At 38.8% G+C, this 16,573-nt stretch overlaps 1 protein-coding gene across 1 annotated transcript; it reads right to left on the minus strand.

Annotated features, from left to right (window-relative positions):
• Nucleotides 1–2,030: 2,030 nt before the first annotated feature.
• On the minus strand, nucleotides 2,031–16,295 carry hsd11b2 (hydroxysteroid (11-beta) dehydrogenase 2). Its single transcript, XM_079375861.1, has 5 exons — nucleotides 15,771–16,295; nucleotides 7,136–7,348; nucleotides 5,232–5,417; nucleotides 3,986–4,123; nucleotides 2,031–3,198 (listed from the first exon to the last, which is right to left on the minus strand). The coding sequence occupies exons 1-5, from the start codon at nucleotides 16,042–16,044 to the stop codon at nucleotides 2,765–2,767; spliced, it is 1,245 nt and encodes a 414-aa protein (XP_079231987.1). The 5' UTR covers nucleotides 16,045–16,295; the 3' UTR covers nucleotides 2,031–2,764.
• Between the last annotated feature and the right edge of the window lie 278 nt (nucleotides 16,296–16,573).

Consider the following 16,573-nt stretch of genomic DNA (forward strand, 5'->3'; position numbering starts at 1 on the left):
AATGTGTCTCATTTATTCCTTATTATGTTTCAGCTATCAAAGAAAGGCCACACTGCTCTTTCCAAAAACAATAAATGCAGTTAATGAGATAAACATGATGGTGTTTTGAGCCAGTTTCCCTGCTCTGTGAATGTCCTGATTCCAGGAAATTTGAGCAGACTTATTATTGGTAACTTTTACGAGGAACTGAGCATTTTGTGCTCTGGTCAAAAAACTTTGAAATTAATTGTATTGAAATGCGTGTAGAAAATGGTCTAGGTCGCAGGGGACACTGTCTGTGCAAGGGCTCAAAGATTGAGACTGGAATGGCGACTGAAGCCAGTGTAGATCTGCTTACATTCGGCTGAATCCTCTGTTCAGTGTCCAGACTCTCTCAAATATTGACTGTGATTCATAACATGGTCAGTCAGAGAGGCTCTTATCCCATTTCCGATCTTCACTCCTCTTTGTTGTTTATTACTATCCCAGGAGATATCGAAATTATTTTATAACAGGCCTTATACATGTTACTTTACTGTTTTGAAAATATGAACCCTGACAAAAGGATGTAAGGGCACATTCCCCCAAATGGCTGCAGCCATTACTGAAGTCACATGGTCCTTCAGAAATCATGTTGATTTTGTGCTCAAAAAATATTTCTTATTACTATCAATGTTGAAAACAGTTGTGCTGCTTCCTCCAGTGACCCCCCAGCCCCCCTTAAGAGGATGTGTGTCTATATCATCCTAATGCATGGTGAGGAGCAGAGTTTGAGTGGCCAAAGACTCTTCAAGGACCACAGCTGGATAATTGCAGAAAAAGGTTGAGATTCGGGGTCAGAAAACCTTTTAAAAAATGATCAAACAGCACCTACATCACCACATGTTGTTTGGGAGGGTTTCAAGAAAATTGTTCCTAGCTCATCCCAAAACAAACTCCAGCATATTGAGCTATCAGACATGACTGGAACTTCAAATGGGACTGGCTTCTATGGTCAGATGAAAATTAAAAATGAGCTTTTTAGCAGCAAACACTCGAGATGGGTTTGGTGAGCACATGGATAAAAAGTACCCCATGTGTACAATGAAATATACTGCTGTATTTTTGATGTTGTGGGCCTATATTTCTGCTGGAGGTCCTAGACATCTTGTTTAGACACATGGCATCATGGATTCTATCAAATACCAACAGAAAAAAAATCAACAAGTGACTGATTCTGTTAGAAATCTTATAATGGGCTATGTCTGGATCTTCCAACCGTACAATTATCCAAACACAAACCTCAAAAACAACACAAAAATGGGTCACTGAGCACAAAACCAAGCTTCTGCTATGGCCACTCCCGTCCGCTGACCTGAACCCTGTAGAAAATGAGTGAGGTGAACTGAAGAGAAGAAGCACCAACATGGAGCTGGGAATCTGAAGGATCTGGAGAGATTCTGGATGAAGGAATGGTCTCTGATCTCTTGTCAGGTGTTCTCCAACCTCATCAGGCATTATAGGAGAAAACTATTTTGGCAAATGGAGGTTTCAAAAAGTATTGAATAAAAGGGTACCATTAATTGTGTCCAATGTGTATTAGATAAAAACTTGTATTTGTGGATTTTTTTTTTTTCAGGATTGTTGAATGAATACAAAGTTCAAAATAACAGAAATAATCTTCCGTGAATGTTTTTGTGGGTTTTGATAAATTGAATATACCTTTGCTGAGTAGTATTCATTTTCCTTTTAAAAAAGTCTTGTAGTTCTAATTATGTTAGTTAGTATATTAAATAAATCAAAATGCACATTTTGGAAAATTTTTACAGAAAAACTGTATTTCAACGAAAGATCAACATTTTTAATAGCTCTGCTAAATATGGCTTGTAAGACACAAACTGAAATGAGCAATTAGCATAGCTACATACGATTGCTAATTAACACCACAGTAGTGGGTGACTGGGTTTCAGTACAGTGATTAGAGAAGGTCATTTAGCGTTCACAAAGATCTTTGACCAACTAAAGGGAGCCATTGTTCATGTTCTCTGACAGGAAATACAAAAACACAGATCGACTGTTTAAAAAGTCAACTTTATTATACTCTAAGAATGATCAAGTGAACAATTTAATTTCTTTTGTATTTTTTTTCCATATTTGTATAAAATTCACAGTTTAAGTGATTTAAGAACAAAATGGCATAATTATGCCAAAAAATGTGACGTGGAAACAAATAAGCAAATATAACAAATGCAAAACTATGGAGTAAAATACATTTAAAAAAAAGACTTCTGACTTTAGGAACCACTTCAGCCCATTGGTCACTTAAAGAACAAAGAAACAAACAAACCTGGTTTGATCATAGTAACATTATCATCAGCCTCTCAGTGCAGTATCGGAACACATCTGAATTTGGTTGTTAATGACCATCCATGCCTTAGTGAAATTGAAATTTCACACCAAACTCAATTAAGATGTCATGGTGAATGCCCAGAATTTATGCCCTCTGAGAAATATATAAACCCTGTTTTATCTGTTATCCGAGAACTTGTATTCATCATAAATATGGCCTGTGGGCATGATATTTTATTTTTTTATTATCTTCATGGTGCTCAAGAGTATCAACTGCCTTTTAAGCACTGGCTTTACCATAGATGATTTGGTGCAATTCAGTGATCCCCTCAACATATTACACAATATATACACAACAAAATGAAGACAAGAGAAAAGTAAAGTATAACAATGGAAACATATCTCTAGAAGTAGATCACATTAGTGGTGCTAAATGTTTTTACACTCTTTACTAGAACTAATTGATAATCTTTGTGAAGCTGTTGTTGTTGTTGTTACTGTTATTCATGTTCTCCTTTATGCTGTTGTTATTGTCATTGAGGCTCAGGCCTTGTTGTTTCCCAAGGGCACGAGGCATCACTTTCTTGTTTACAAAGAGTTTCTGGAGGAACCTGTCACTAATGCTCAAAGGCAAGTAGCTGCAGATGAAGTACATGAGCATTAAACCCGGCCCGGCATAGTATCGAACCTGGGGTTGAGGAGAGAGGAGTGCATCCACAATGGTGTTGATGACAGGGCTCAGATCCTCAATGGCTGTTTTTGCGTGACTCTGGAACAGTTCCTTGGTCTCCAGCAGGTATTCTTCCCCATATTCTTCTAGAAGGCTTGGAGGCAAGTTCTGGATCAGGTTCTTGTACTGTTTTTCCCAGTACTCCGTGTTACTGCTCAGCCCTGCAAGACAAGGAAATGGCAGAAAGCGTGAGGCAACATGAACCAATGAATGTGGGGGACATGGAGCAATCCAGGACAGATTGGAGACATAAACAGAGGTCTGCGGACACTTTCAGTTATTTATATTGTAATTCCAGACTTGCATTTGGCCGGACTATCTGTTCAGTCAGTGTGTAAAGGACTCAAAGGTCAACTCAAAACCTGACTGATCCCTGAGGCTCAGATGTAAATAAACAACTTAAATGAGAACTGAACTGATGTGGCAGGCAGTTTTCTCTCAAGATGTAAGCCATTTGCCTAAGAATATCTGAAGCACCCTTTTACTAGGACACAGCAGTGCTGTCTTTGTTTAATTTGCTTGTATAGCTTGTGTGCTTTATTAAGCCTCCGATAATAACATTAAAACTTCAAGTATTTTTGTACTAATTTTTCGTCTGACAATAATAAATAACTACTAGAACATAAATTAAAAACAAAAATTAAAGCATATACAATTATACATATTTTTAATAATGTAGTGTAGAATGGGAAGAACTGAATGGTTCACTTCTTGCCTGTACTTTAATTTGCAATCTATAAACCAGTTAATTGAAGTAGATATTAAAAAGGGCCATCTGCAGTTTATACACCAAATTGTCCATATAAGTGGCCTGTCACACTGTGTTTTATGATAACGGAAAGTCTACATTTCATCAAATTACAACCCCTTGACAAGACTACAGAGAACAGCAGTATATAATATTTTGGCTTATGTAACTTGGTTTCACATTCTTAAAATGTTAATTACCTGTCTTAAAGGCAGAGGGTAAGATGGTGGAGACTTTGACACCCCATGGCTCCAGCTCATGACGAAGTGTGTTGGTAAAAAGATTCAGAGCAGCTTTCGAAGCCCCGTAAGACACCAAACAAGGGAAAGGATGCTCACCTGCAGAAAACAGAGCTATCTTAATCACGATTTACTGCACTGCACATCCTTGAACATTTTAATCAGCTGGCTAATCCAATAAAGACTGTAAAAAACTACGTAAGAAGAGCTACCACATTACGGTTTCAAATCTGTCACGTTGCCCGGGAACCGGTAAAGACACCGTGAGGAGCTTTATGGGACACATTCCAGAAGTATAACTGTGCTGTTTTTTGACAGAGGGAGGAGTGTCATTCATTGTAGGGGTAATAAAGATCTGGACTGTAGCCAGGAAAAATCATCAGTTTAACGGTGAAAACCAAACAGCTCTGTGGATGTTAACTGCAGATTGAGACAGTTTATAAACTGTGTGGTTTTGCCTCGAGGCTTTGTGGAATAAAAGGGGTTGTGTTCAAATCTCTGGGAGGATGTTTTAAGACAACAGGCCTCCTGTAAACCCTTTGAGAGAACGACTGTTCATCTGTATTGTGACAGTGGCATCTGCTGCTTATGACAGCTGAAACATTTTGTTTTCTTCTACAGGGATAGAGATATCTTTATTTAAAAGGGCCGTGCGCCAGTGTTTACGGAGAACTCACTGGTGTCCTGTGCCAGGCTGTTAATCATAGCATCACACTGTTTTGGCACAACGGCAGTAAACAAATGGAGATAAAATCAGGGGAGCCAGGCAAAGCTAAAAGTACACATATTTCCCCTACTGACTGAATTCCAGTAAGAGCCTTAGTCGAAATTGTTAGTGGACACTTGAGAAGAAAGGAAGGATTTCAGTTTGGACTCCCATTAGTGTTTGGTTAGGTGTGATGAAGCCAGAGGGAAGGCATAAAATAAACAGATAGAGCTCCTTTTATAAGCGCTGACAGCTTTATGTGGATAGCAGAGAGAGAGAAACAGACTTCTAATTAGATTTAGCACTGAAACAAGAACCTGGAAACACTCATAAAAGTGTTTTCATACGTACAGTTTTAACTGACGGTTTCTTTTATTTCTCTTTTATTTGTGGTGAAGTCTGAGTAGAGTGGCTCGGATAGATAATATCTGTAAAAGTGCACTAGCTGGATGGTTAGCGCTCACGCGTGTGTGTGTGTGTGTGTGTGTACATGCACAGTACCTGAAGGGCTGGAGATTGTCACAATCCGGCCTTTAGCCTGTCTGAGAAGTGGCAGGAAGGTCCTGGTGACGGTAAGCGTTCCAAAGAAGTTAACCTCCATGCATCCTCTGTAGTTGGACATCAGCGAGACCTCAGCATCCCCAATGTTCACACAGCGTCCAGCGTTATTAACAAGCCCCCACAAATCTAGAGGAAAAAAAATATGCACAAGTATAATATAGGTTACTTTATATGTTATGCTGTAATTACAAAAAGATGCTTCTTTTAACAGAAATTGGGAGCACTGAAATATTAAATGAATGAACCACAGTTCATTTTCTAATTTTGGAAGTTCGTGTTTTTAGCGTTTTAAAGTTAAGTTTTTAAAAAAAAATATTAATTGTTCTTTGATATTGTTTGATATCAATTATAATTTATTAATTGAAACACACTCAAAATATACAGACAACTTGGATGTTTGCTGGTTGAGAACCACTGCTCTAAAGTGACAGTTACTGAAGCAACACTGCGAAAAAAAAAAAAGATTGTGATGGTCATCACATTTTTAAAAAGCTCTGCACTGGTCGGAACTTGTGACACCTAAATGTATTGTATGCGTGTATTGTCATGAGAACACACATTGTTTCGAATACAGCACATAAGCTTTGTCACACAATTTCAACCCTGTCTAATGGATTGACCAAGACCATCTGCAGAATCACAGAGATACGGAGTGGCTTAGTAAAGAGGGTTTTATCTACTGATATTGCACAGAACTGTGGTTTATATCTCTCTAGTTTAGCTAAAACTCTGCCTGAATTTATTACTTTAAAAAGAACGATGTTCTACACCAATGCCCTCAACTTTTGTTTGGTCAATAGATTAGGGAAATTATTAGCAGAATAAGAAACCTATGCCTCAACTGATTTAGTTTAGGAAGAAACTAAATCTACAGAAACTCTTTGAGATATGAGCATTCACATGTGGGAAGTCGTGGCCTAATGGTTAGAGAGTCTTACTCGTAATCCAAAGGTTGTGGGTTCGAGTCTCGGGCCGGCAGGGATTGTAGGTGGGGGGAGTGAATGTCCAGCGCTCTCTCCACCCTCAATACCACGACTGAGGTGCCCTTGAGCAAGGCACCGAACCCCCAACTGCTCCCTGGGCGCCGCAGCATAAATGGCTGCCCACTGCTCCGGGTTTGTGTTCACTTTGGATGGGTTAAATGCAGAGAACGAATTCCGAGTATGGGTCACCATACTTGGCCGTATGTCACGTCACTTTCATATGTCCTCAGTTTTCCCTAAACTTAGTTGAGGAGTCTAAGTTGAGGAGGATAAGTTGAGTTGAGGAGGATAAAGATCTAAGTTGAGGAGGATAAAGAATGAAATACTGAACTGGTGACTTAGTTTTGAAAAAAGGCAGCATGGAAAAAGTTTTTTTCCCTGATTGGTTCATGAGTCACCTGATGCTGTGGAGTGTATGCTTGAAAATAAAACAGCCCCTTGATGTAGTGCTAAATTATACACCGCCCTTCGACCCCATCCCCTCATCTTCCCAACACTTTCTCCTGGATTAAACATCCACGTTGGTCACGTACAAACAAACAACAAAAATCTCACACACAAAAAACATATCCGACTACGCTCAATCTCTTGTAAAATAAACAGCACTGCCAAAAATGCCTATGGAGCACAAATTAATTGATTTATTTGACCTACTTTAAAGGCAATTCAATGGGGTGCTTTGTTGATAGCATGGTTGCAAGATTTGGTTCAACAGAAATGTTAATGGAAACCACAAGCTAGTTAAAGTTTATTCAGGGTAACCAAAAGTTGTTGGCAGTTTTCAGAATATACAAACATTCATACTGGGGTATTTTAGGTTCATTGTGTTCAAGCATGTTGGAATGTGATTGGAATCCTCACCTCTCATGCCAAGTTTGGCCTTGGTGTCGAGCAGGGCTTGCTGTACCTGCTGAGGCTGGGTGATGTCTACCTGCAGGAGGGTAAGGCGTGATGAACAGACTCTGCGCAAGTGCTTGGCTCCCTCTCCGTCCAGGTTCAATACGGTCGCGAACACTTCAAACCCCATGGCATCTAACCGCTTTGCTGTAGCGTTCCCAAACCCTGAATCACAACCTACACAGACAGTGGAGGGAAACATGAGAATGCTATGCCAACATATTACAATCAAAACACTCAGAAGTTTTCCAAATACTCATATTTTGGCAAAATCTGACAGTAATTACACTTAAATGGCATCTTGTGCAACACCACGGCAATATTATCATGACCCTAATAGCTGTTTTGGATATGTTTTCGAACACTTTTTTACACCAGTTTTAGGACTTTCTTTTATGAAAAAGAATTGAAAACTTGGAGGAAGCATCATCAACATTGGTAAAATGTATTGCAATCTCACTGCTATGACCTCTGAATGCCTATAAAGTTCAGCAAAACCAGAGCAGCACAACAGGAACCAAAAGCACAATTATATAGTCTTCACCCCACATCAAGTTGCATGATAGTATGACGCATCAATCTCTGAAACAACTCTTATCTCTTTACTAGATTACACACCTGAATGAGATATTGGTGTTAGTGTCCTTCGATTTGAGGACAATGTTCTTACCGTTCCAGGGAACATTGTGGTTTGAGAGCTGTATTGCTAAAATGTTAAAAATGCAAATAGAGTGTGTTAAAAACAAATGCAGCCATGGTTACATATGCATGCACATGATTTTGATATCTGACACACACACACCACACTTTTACAGAAGTGGTGGCAGGGAACACCACATTAATAAGGAAATGTAACATCTGATCTTTATGAGGGTCATTTGAGTACAGTTAATGTATAAACCCACAGGAACTTTACCCCCAACATGCAGAAGAATTAAAAAAAAAAAAGTAGGATAACAGCAGACTTTGTTCTTTTCCTACCCCTGATGTGCAAGTTGTTCTTGGAATTGAGCGACAATACACTACAGATTCTGGAAACAAAAGTGACATGAATAGATACACAGACATGAATATTTCTCTCAGTGTGAGGTCTACAACATAATTGATCCGCTGGGCTTTAGAAATGAATGTTTTCTGTGAGTGCCAGTTTTTATAATCTTTGTTATTTAAAAATTATTATTGTTAGGAATTTTGTTTCCATCCAAACTAAACTTCTTCCATTCTGCGTTTCTTTAGTTTGGCAGGGAAGTCAAAGTTGTAAACCTAAAAAAACCCCGATAATAATAAAACAGTTATGCGTGAATTTTTTTATAGACCGTCCAGAGGTCAGTGTCCTCACTTTTCACCTCTAATTTGTGAATGTGTGACAAACAATTATACACCAGTTATGCTAATAGTTACTCAGTGTACAGGGAGAACAAACACAATCACACCTCTGTATTTTAGAGCTAATGTTATCTCAAGGTCCTCGGAGGACACACACATATCTGTCAGTACACTAGATGTGCCCTCGCATTCTCAGTGAGTTATCCATAACAGATACACAAAATATTTTTCAATAAACACATTGAGCCTGCAGAAGGATAGGCTTGAGAAGGGGGAGCTAAGAAAAGTAATCAAGAATGACAGACATTAAATGATTATGATTATTAATAAATTATGCCATTGTTGAGAAATGCACCTACCTGGCAATTGAACTTTTTATCGTCACTCTTCAGATTTATTTATTCATTCTATTAATATTGCCCAGGTTAGTTATTCCCAGCCAGGGGTGCATGTTCCCCAGCTGGTACATAAGAAGGTTCCAGGTAATTCTGGTACTTCAAATTTTTAGGTAATGCTAGGAACTATATACACGTGGAAAAATTAGCACTTTCCATTTAAAAATGAATAAGTGAAAGCCAAAAAGATTATCACACAGGGAAATCTGCATATTAGTTCTGATGTTTTGCAAGTCCTATCCAGTGAGCCAAAATTTCAAACAAACGGCCCCATACTGTGAATATTCATCCCCCTGAAAAAAGCCTGTACTGTGCTTTTGATGCAACATTCCAACTAAGGTACTAGATTTGCACATGCAAACGAAAAAAAAAAAAAAAAATCTATGTGAATTCTCTTGGAATGTTTGCATTCATAATCTGCTAAATGAAATGGGAGTAATAAATTCAAAATATTTGGTGGTGGAGTATAGCTTGAGGTCTGACTACATCTCGTGCATCTGTGCCAAGTGAATCCTCTCTGAACTCTGGCCTCATGATGCTACACTTAAACCTTCCTTATCTGTTTAACCTCTTCACCTTACTTGACCAACTAGGCATGGCGAGAGTGCCAAAGGTGTCCCTCCCCTACGTTTTCCTGTAAATATTTGCAGTGTTCTGTTATGTAACATTGATATGGGTATTATTAGATATCTCGGGTCTAGCATCTCTCATCCCACACTCAACTGGCCTGCATTCTGGAGTTGCTCCAGGGACATTGGGTAAGGAAAAGGCCTGCCAGAGCCCTGATGAGCCACTTCTGAATGTGCTTTCAAACTACTGTATAAGCGATACCGTTTATATCGATATATCGTACAAACTCGATATACCGCCCAGCTTTATTCCCAATACAACCAAGAGCTTAAGAAGCATGTTCCCAAAACGACTAGACAGAACAAGCGTGTCTGATACCAGAGCAGAATCCACGCTGAAATGAAGGCTGCATCCAAAACTGGAAAATGCTGCCTTTGAAAGACACATTTCGAGGAAAGAAGGCATCAAGACATGTTGACTCCAATGTTAACCTTACTTCCTGCCTCCTGAGATGCCTTCATTAGGTCGATAATTAAAAGCAGAATAGATGCAACCTTTGCTGCCTTGAAACCCACAATCCTGTCTGGTTGAGCAAAATAAAGATGGTGTCTGAAGTCATTTATAGCGAGTAATCAGTATTAACAAATTACTGAAATCTTGTCTGATATGAGTTTCATGACCTCCATGAACAAACGCTGCCTGCGAAGTCACTGGCTGAAAAGCAGCATGTCAGCAGCAGCCAAGGTGTCGGAGTAGACAACTTCACTGAACAACAAAATGATTCCGTTTGCACCATAGTCATTATTTTCTGCTGCTTAAATCGAGAAGTACTTGCTTAAATCTGCGCTGTAAGTAGCCTACTAAAAAATAAAGGCGACTTGACTAGGTTAAAGAGGACATAACATACAGTTTCGGCCAATCTCATGTTAATCTTTAGAACCTATAGTGTAGTATCGCATCATTCACATTTCTGAAGAGTCTACAGTTTAATCAGGTTTATAAAAGAAAGATACAAACAGCTGAGCTCCTGCAGGAGAGCCGTGGGCGGAGCTGAAGAGTCGCGAGCACTTATGGGCCAGTTGGCAACAATCACAGATCTTGATGCAGTTTTACAGCAGCTCCTAGTCATGACGGGGATCTTTGTCGCTGGGACTGCTCCGTCTTTATTATCAAACGATGTGCAAATCCAGTGTCAGAATGTACCTCGTTATAAAACATTTGTCACCGAAATGACGGGTAAAACAAAAATAACTTTATTCAACAATTCGTTTCCATTTTGGAGAGTATCACACACTGTGTTGTGCTGTTCTGTGTCAGCAGCACCATACGTTTATGCATTGAACAACATATCCACATACATTGTTTAAATGGCGCCATAGGGTGACGCGGAGGAGACGAATTGTCGAATAAAGTCATTAATCTTGTTTCCTTTGTGCACAAAAAGTATTCTCGTAGCTTCGTAAAATTACGGTTGAACCACTGATGTCACATGGATGTCCTTGATACGTTTCTGAACCTTGATCGTGTTAGGATCCTTGCGGTCTATGGGAGGGTCAGAGAGCTCTTGGAATTCATCAAAAATATCTTAATTTGTGCTCCAAAGATTAGCGAAAGTCTTATAGGTTTGGAACAACATGAGGGTGAGTAATTAATGAATTTTCATTTTTGGGTGAATTATCCCTCTAAAAATGCCTCAATGCCATTGCATTAGATGCAAAATATCAAACCAATTGGCATCTGCAAACAAATAAATTTAGACTTTTAGAACTAACTTCCATTTACGCCTTTTCTATTTTTCAAATCAGTTAAAATCAGTTAAGTCAAGATCGTGTTTACAGGATATAGAAAGTCAGCTCTCTGGAAACAAGAAAGTTTTAATAATCAGAAAGAATCCAAATGCTTCTTTAAAAAAAAAAAAAAAAAAAGCCAGTGTAATAATAATAATAATAATATAAAATTATTCAAATGAAACAATATTTCTAAGTATAGTATTTTAATTTATAATATTTTAATATAGTCTAAATATGATTTTGTAACAGTATATACAAAATATAAGAAAATAATTAAAAATTAAGAAAAATATATGAATATATGACATTTATACATTCTAAAGCCCGGCTCACACTGTGCGATTTTGGCCACGATTTGTTCGTCTGAGACAAATTTTGAAAATCCTAAAAGATTCCTATAATCCTAGGCTAAAATCGGTTGTCTAGATCGCTGGTTTGACATGTTCACCGACAGCCGATTAATGGCCGTTGCGATCATTTTTTTCCTCCGATTAAATTCTGGCAGTGTCAGAAGATTTCAGACACTTTCCTCAAGTTTCCTGCAGTGTGACATCTCCTACGACGACCGTCAAACCAAGAACCAATAGGAGCACTGAACTTGATGACGCAATTAGCGCGACAACTTCAAACCATCCATTATTTGTAAAAACAATACATGTACAAGGTAAACTTTACTTAAAGTTTATTTAAGGGGCAGGATGTTTAAACTCGAATAACAAAATTACCTCAAGTTCGCTCTGTAGAACTGGAAGTCCATAAAGTCCTCTTTTGCCCAGCCATGACTTGCTCCACACACGTCGTCTTTTTCGGGGTTTTTTTACATCAAGGCATGTAATTAACGCTACACGTTGCTGTTGTTTGCTAGCTACCATTATAGCGAGAGAACGCGGGTCACGTATTGATGACGTAAAACTCCGGACAAGTCTTCTTGAGTACGTCCGTTTTTATCGCGTCTTGACTGTCGTACAGTCTGACATTAAGACAACTGAGATCCTACAGTCTGACATGGGGATCATGTTCGTACAGTGTGACAAGCAACAATCGCAAAAGACTTTTAAAAATCGCACAGTGTGAGCCCGGCTTAAGTGTAGCTTAAGTGTTTAAATAAATAATTTATTTATCTAAATAATATTTGGGACCAAGGCATATACATCTTTCACCTCACTCACATGCAAGACCTGAGTGGCTCGCATTCAGGTCTCTCTGAATGATGTGGGATTAATCGTGCTTCCTCCTGCTGTCTTCAGCATTTAAACACAATGGAGTGTGCCTCATGCTAAGTGATCAGATTTCCCACTGCCCTTCATCTCACATACAGACTAATGTCAATTGGTACTTAGTAGCTCATTTACAGATCCGGACTGACGTCATACTATTCATAGAAATGTTGGGTTCTGAACAAATTAGGCTGATTGATTCTTACACATCTCCACAACTTGACTGGGGATAGTCAAAAGAAGCAAACGTTAGTGCAGACAGATGAAGAGATGAGAGCGTGTGTTTATTTAACACTAGAAGTTCACACCTTCATGCTGCTAGAACCTGGTGCTAATCACAGCTTAGTTCTGTCATGACTTACTGGCAATGTGAAATTGAGAGAAAGCAAGATGTGAACACATAGTCTTAAGTTTTAGCTAGCTATGCAGTATATCATCATCACAGTTAAAAGAAGGAATTTCTTATAAAAACATACAATTATGTACAGAGAACGTAAATGTTCCCTTTATTGGGCAATTTATGGAAATCCTCCTTAACAACAAGAACGTTTTTATCAAAGAAAGCCGGCTTCATTATGTAGAAAGGAAACATTCTTTGAGAAACAGACGCCTCTGATTAATTAGGAGTCAGGATTACAGAAGTTTACATGTTGGGAGTTCTGGCATAGTGAACAACACACTTTAATGTTATATTCCCAAAGCTGGTGATTACCATGTACAAGGAATACTAGCCTTGTAGTCTATAGGCGTTTTTCCAGCTTGACTCTCTCCAAACTAACGAGTTTAGCTTGTATAGTCAGCCAATTCTGTAACCTTAACCCCCTGCCTCACAGCAATTCAAGCCCTGACTGTGCTTTTCTGCTGGCTTTGTAAGAGGTTTACAGGTTTTCCACTTACGTTTGCTTTTTGGCATAAAAGCTCTGAAAAGCGTAATGTAAGAATACATATTGTCCATCAGAAATATTACTTAATAGTATGATAAGTCAGGTCAAGTCACCTTTATTTATATAGCGCTTTTTACAATGTATATTGTGTCAAAGCAACTGCACAATATCAAAAAAGGAAAATAGTGTGTCAATAATGTAAAATGAAAAGATAAAAAAAAAAAAGAAGATTTTAAGTTAAAGGCATTTCATTATTGATTTCAGTGATGTCATCATCCAGCTCAGTTCAGTTTAAATAGTGTCTTTGCAATCTGGTCGACGATATCACTGGAAATGAATTGTCCCCAACTAAGCAAGACAGAGGCGACAGCGGCAAGGAACCAAAACTCCATCGGTGACAGAATGGAGAAAAAAACCTTGAGAGAAACCAGGCTCAGTCGGGGGGCCAGTTCTCCTCTGATACCATGTCATTACATGCTAGCTGGTAGTACAAAAACAAAGACAAGAAAATTAAGAAAACATAATCAAGTAGTGTGCCCTGTGCCAACCTCAGAAGCTCACGCTGGTTCTGTGTACGTGTATTTAAAACAAGTAATGAAAGGAATTGATTGGGTTGCTGGTTACCATGCCAATAGACAGTAGACAGCTTTGGGGGATTTGAGGAACTCATATGAGTTATTTCTGAGAATCCCACGTCCTTCAAAGGGACATAAGCTGCCTTGGAGTAACCGACTTAATTTAACCCCTTTGCCCTGCTAAGTGTACCAATGGAAGGCCTGTTTATTTATCATGCCAACTTAAGGAAATAAAAAACTTGACAAGGTCAAAAATTAATTGACATTAAGAATTTAATTACATAAAATCATTAGCAGAAAAACTTTCCTGTTTGGGAACTCCACCTAAAGAGTTTTAAGGAAAATAAACTATAACATTTTCGTTCTGGAAAGCCCAGGATACAGTATGCAGGCATACAAGTGTGACAGATTTATCATACACATGCATATAGTATTGTGGTTTGCCTCAGGTGCAGAAATAATTTAAGTGTTTAGGGCTGCTTTGGGCTTCAAGAAATCCTACTGAACTAAAAGATACGTGCTCAAATGAAGTACATAGCTACCGAAGGAGCTTATGATCCAGATTAAACAGGAGTTCTAAACCACTTAGTCAAATAAATCAACACATAAATGCCTTTATTCCTCAAGGTCTGAACTAGCAATTCAACAGTGTTGGTGAGATTCTTTTTAAGAGCTGCTGGTTGCAGATCTCATACATACAAACATATGTTTGCTTTTCTGTAGTGAGAACTTCCCATTGACTTTTATTGTTTTGATAGTGTGCTAATATATTTCTCTATCCCCAACCATAAAACTTTCTGCATTTGTAGTAGAATTTGATTTTGAACATTATTTGTATGTTTAATAAGCCTCACCGAGGGTTGGGGGGGGGGGGGGGGGGGGGGGTTATCTCTTTAAAGCAGTACACTCACTGTAACTGCAGAAGTCTCAAAGAGCACATAAAGAAGCAGTTTACAAAGCTGCAAGCGGAGAAATACAGCTGCAATTTCTAAATGAGTTTTAAGTACACCATCAGGTACAACACGGCAGCTCTTTGATTTGATTTATGGCTTACACTGGAATTTTGTTGCATAAGATAATTTAACTTAGAATCAGATTAGCTCAGCCAATTAAGAAAAAGCCAAATCATTTTAGAGTACTCTCTAGTTCAGCGGCAGGACACAATAGAGGTTAACACACAACACATCAGATTGACAAGTCAATCAGAATGCATGTCCTATACCACTCAAACTTGGATTAGCTTGAATAGAAAGGCACATGACCAATATCATTTAAGTCATACCAAGTGTTTTCCTCATTGCCATAAAATATGGGTCAATACTGATAGTAAGCTGAACATCATACATTCAGCTTGATATGGTCTATGGATAGAGAAGTACAGGATATTCCTAAAACACAGTAAGTTTTGGGGAGCAGAAGTGACTCTGATCATTAGAGTAAGTAATATGGGACTTCCCATTCAAAATCACAGCATGTGCTGACAAGAAGTGTTGTTGAGTCGATCACAATGCAGATGGAACACATTCTTCTTTAACCTCTTAAAGTTACTGAATCCCTAGACACAGAAACAACAGCAATCATAATATAATAATTGTGGCAATTTAGCACAACAGAATCCACCCAGCATGACCTACATTTCCCATCTGTTTGTACAATCTCTGCTTATCAATTCACGTGCATTTCAGGTCAACACATAATGATCCTCTGAGTCAGCCGCAAATGAAAAAAAAAAAAAAAAATGACACTGAGCATGAATTATAAATGCAGACTAAACTATGACACATGCCCATTCATTTAATGCCCAAATTATGTTATTGTTCTACTTCTTCTGTTTGGTCTTACCTGTGATGAAGACAGCTTTGCCTTCAACTGGCAGGAAGGGTTTGGGGGTGGCCCACGTAAAGTACAGCCAGCAGGACAGACAGAGGACCAATCTTGCCAGCACAGCGGGCATGCACAGGGCACACAGTCTCTCCACAAGCAGAGTGGCACCCAGCCATGCCACCACTGCGGGCATGGCACCGATTTGGAATGCCAGAAACTTCTTCACCGCTCCACCAACAAAGATGGACATTACTCCGATGTAAATCCAGAAAGACACTGCACAGTCTTCCATTGTACAACAGGTGGAAATGCTTTGTACTCTCTCCCTGCCTCTTCTCTTTACTCTTCTGTCTCTCTTATACTGACACTGGCTCCGTTCCCTCTTTTCCCTCTCTTTATCACTATCTCTTTCTCAAGTGGGATCACACTTACAAATGAGCAACCATGTGCCTACTCGGTTCCTTAAAATCACAAGCTCAGGCAGGCTACACACAGATCTCACACGTTCCAACTCAGAGTAGGAGAGCAGGAGAGCTAGTGAACAGATCCGTCTGACTGCGTGTGTGTATATATAGTGTGCTCTGCAGGAGAGGGGAGGGACTATGCTCCAGCAGATGTAATCAAAGCCCAATGGCCAAAGCTTCGCAACATTTCTTGTACCCTTTCCAACAAGGCATGTGCTCTTCATGTCTTTTCCACTTTTTGCTCCTTTTGTTTGGCTTCAACAATCACTTATGAAAACTTTCTTTTGTTAGGAATCATAATTGTATATTTATTTATATGAAAAACTAAACTGTAAAAGGACCTTTCAGAATTTTAGA

The sequence above is a fragment of the Barbus barbus genome (genome assembly GCF_936440315.1).
Source record: "Barbus barbus genome assembly, chromosome: 2".
NCBI classification, from domain to species: domain Eukaryota; kingdom Metazoa; phylum Chordata; class Actinopteri; order Cypriniformes; family Cyprinidae; genus Barbus; species Barbus barbus.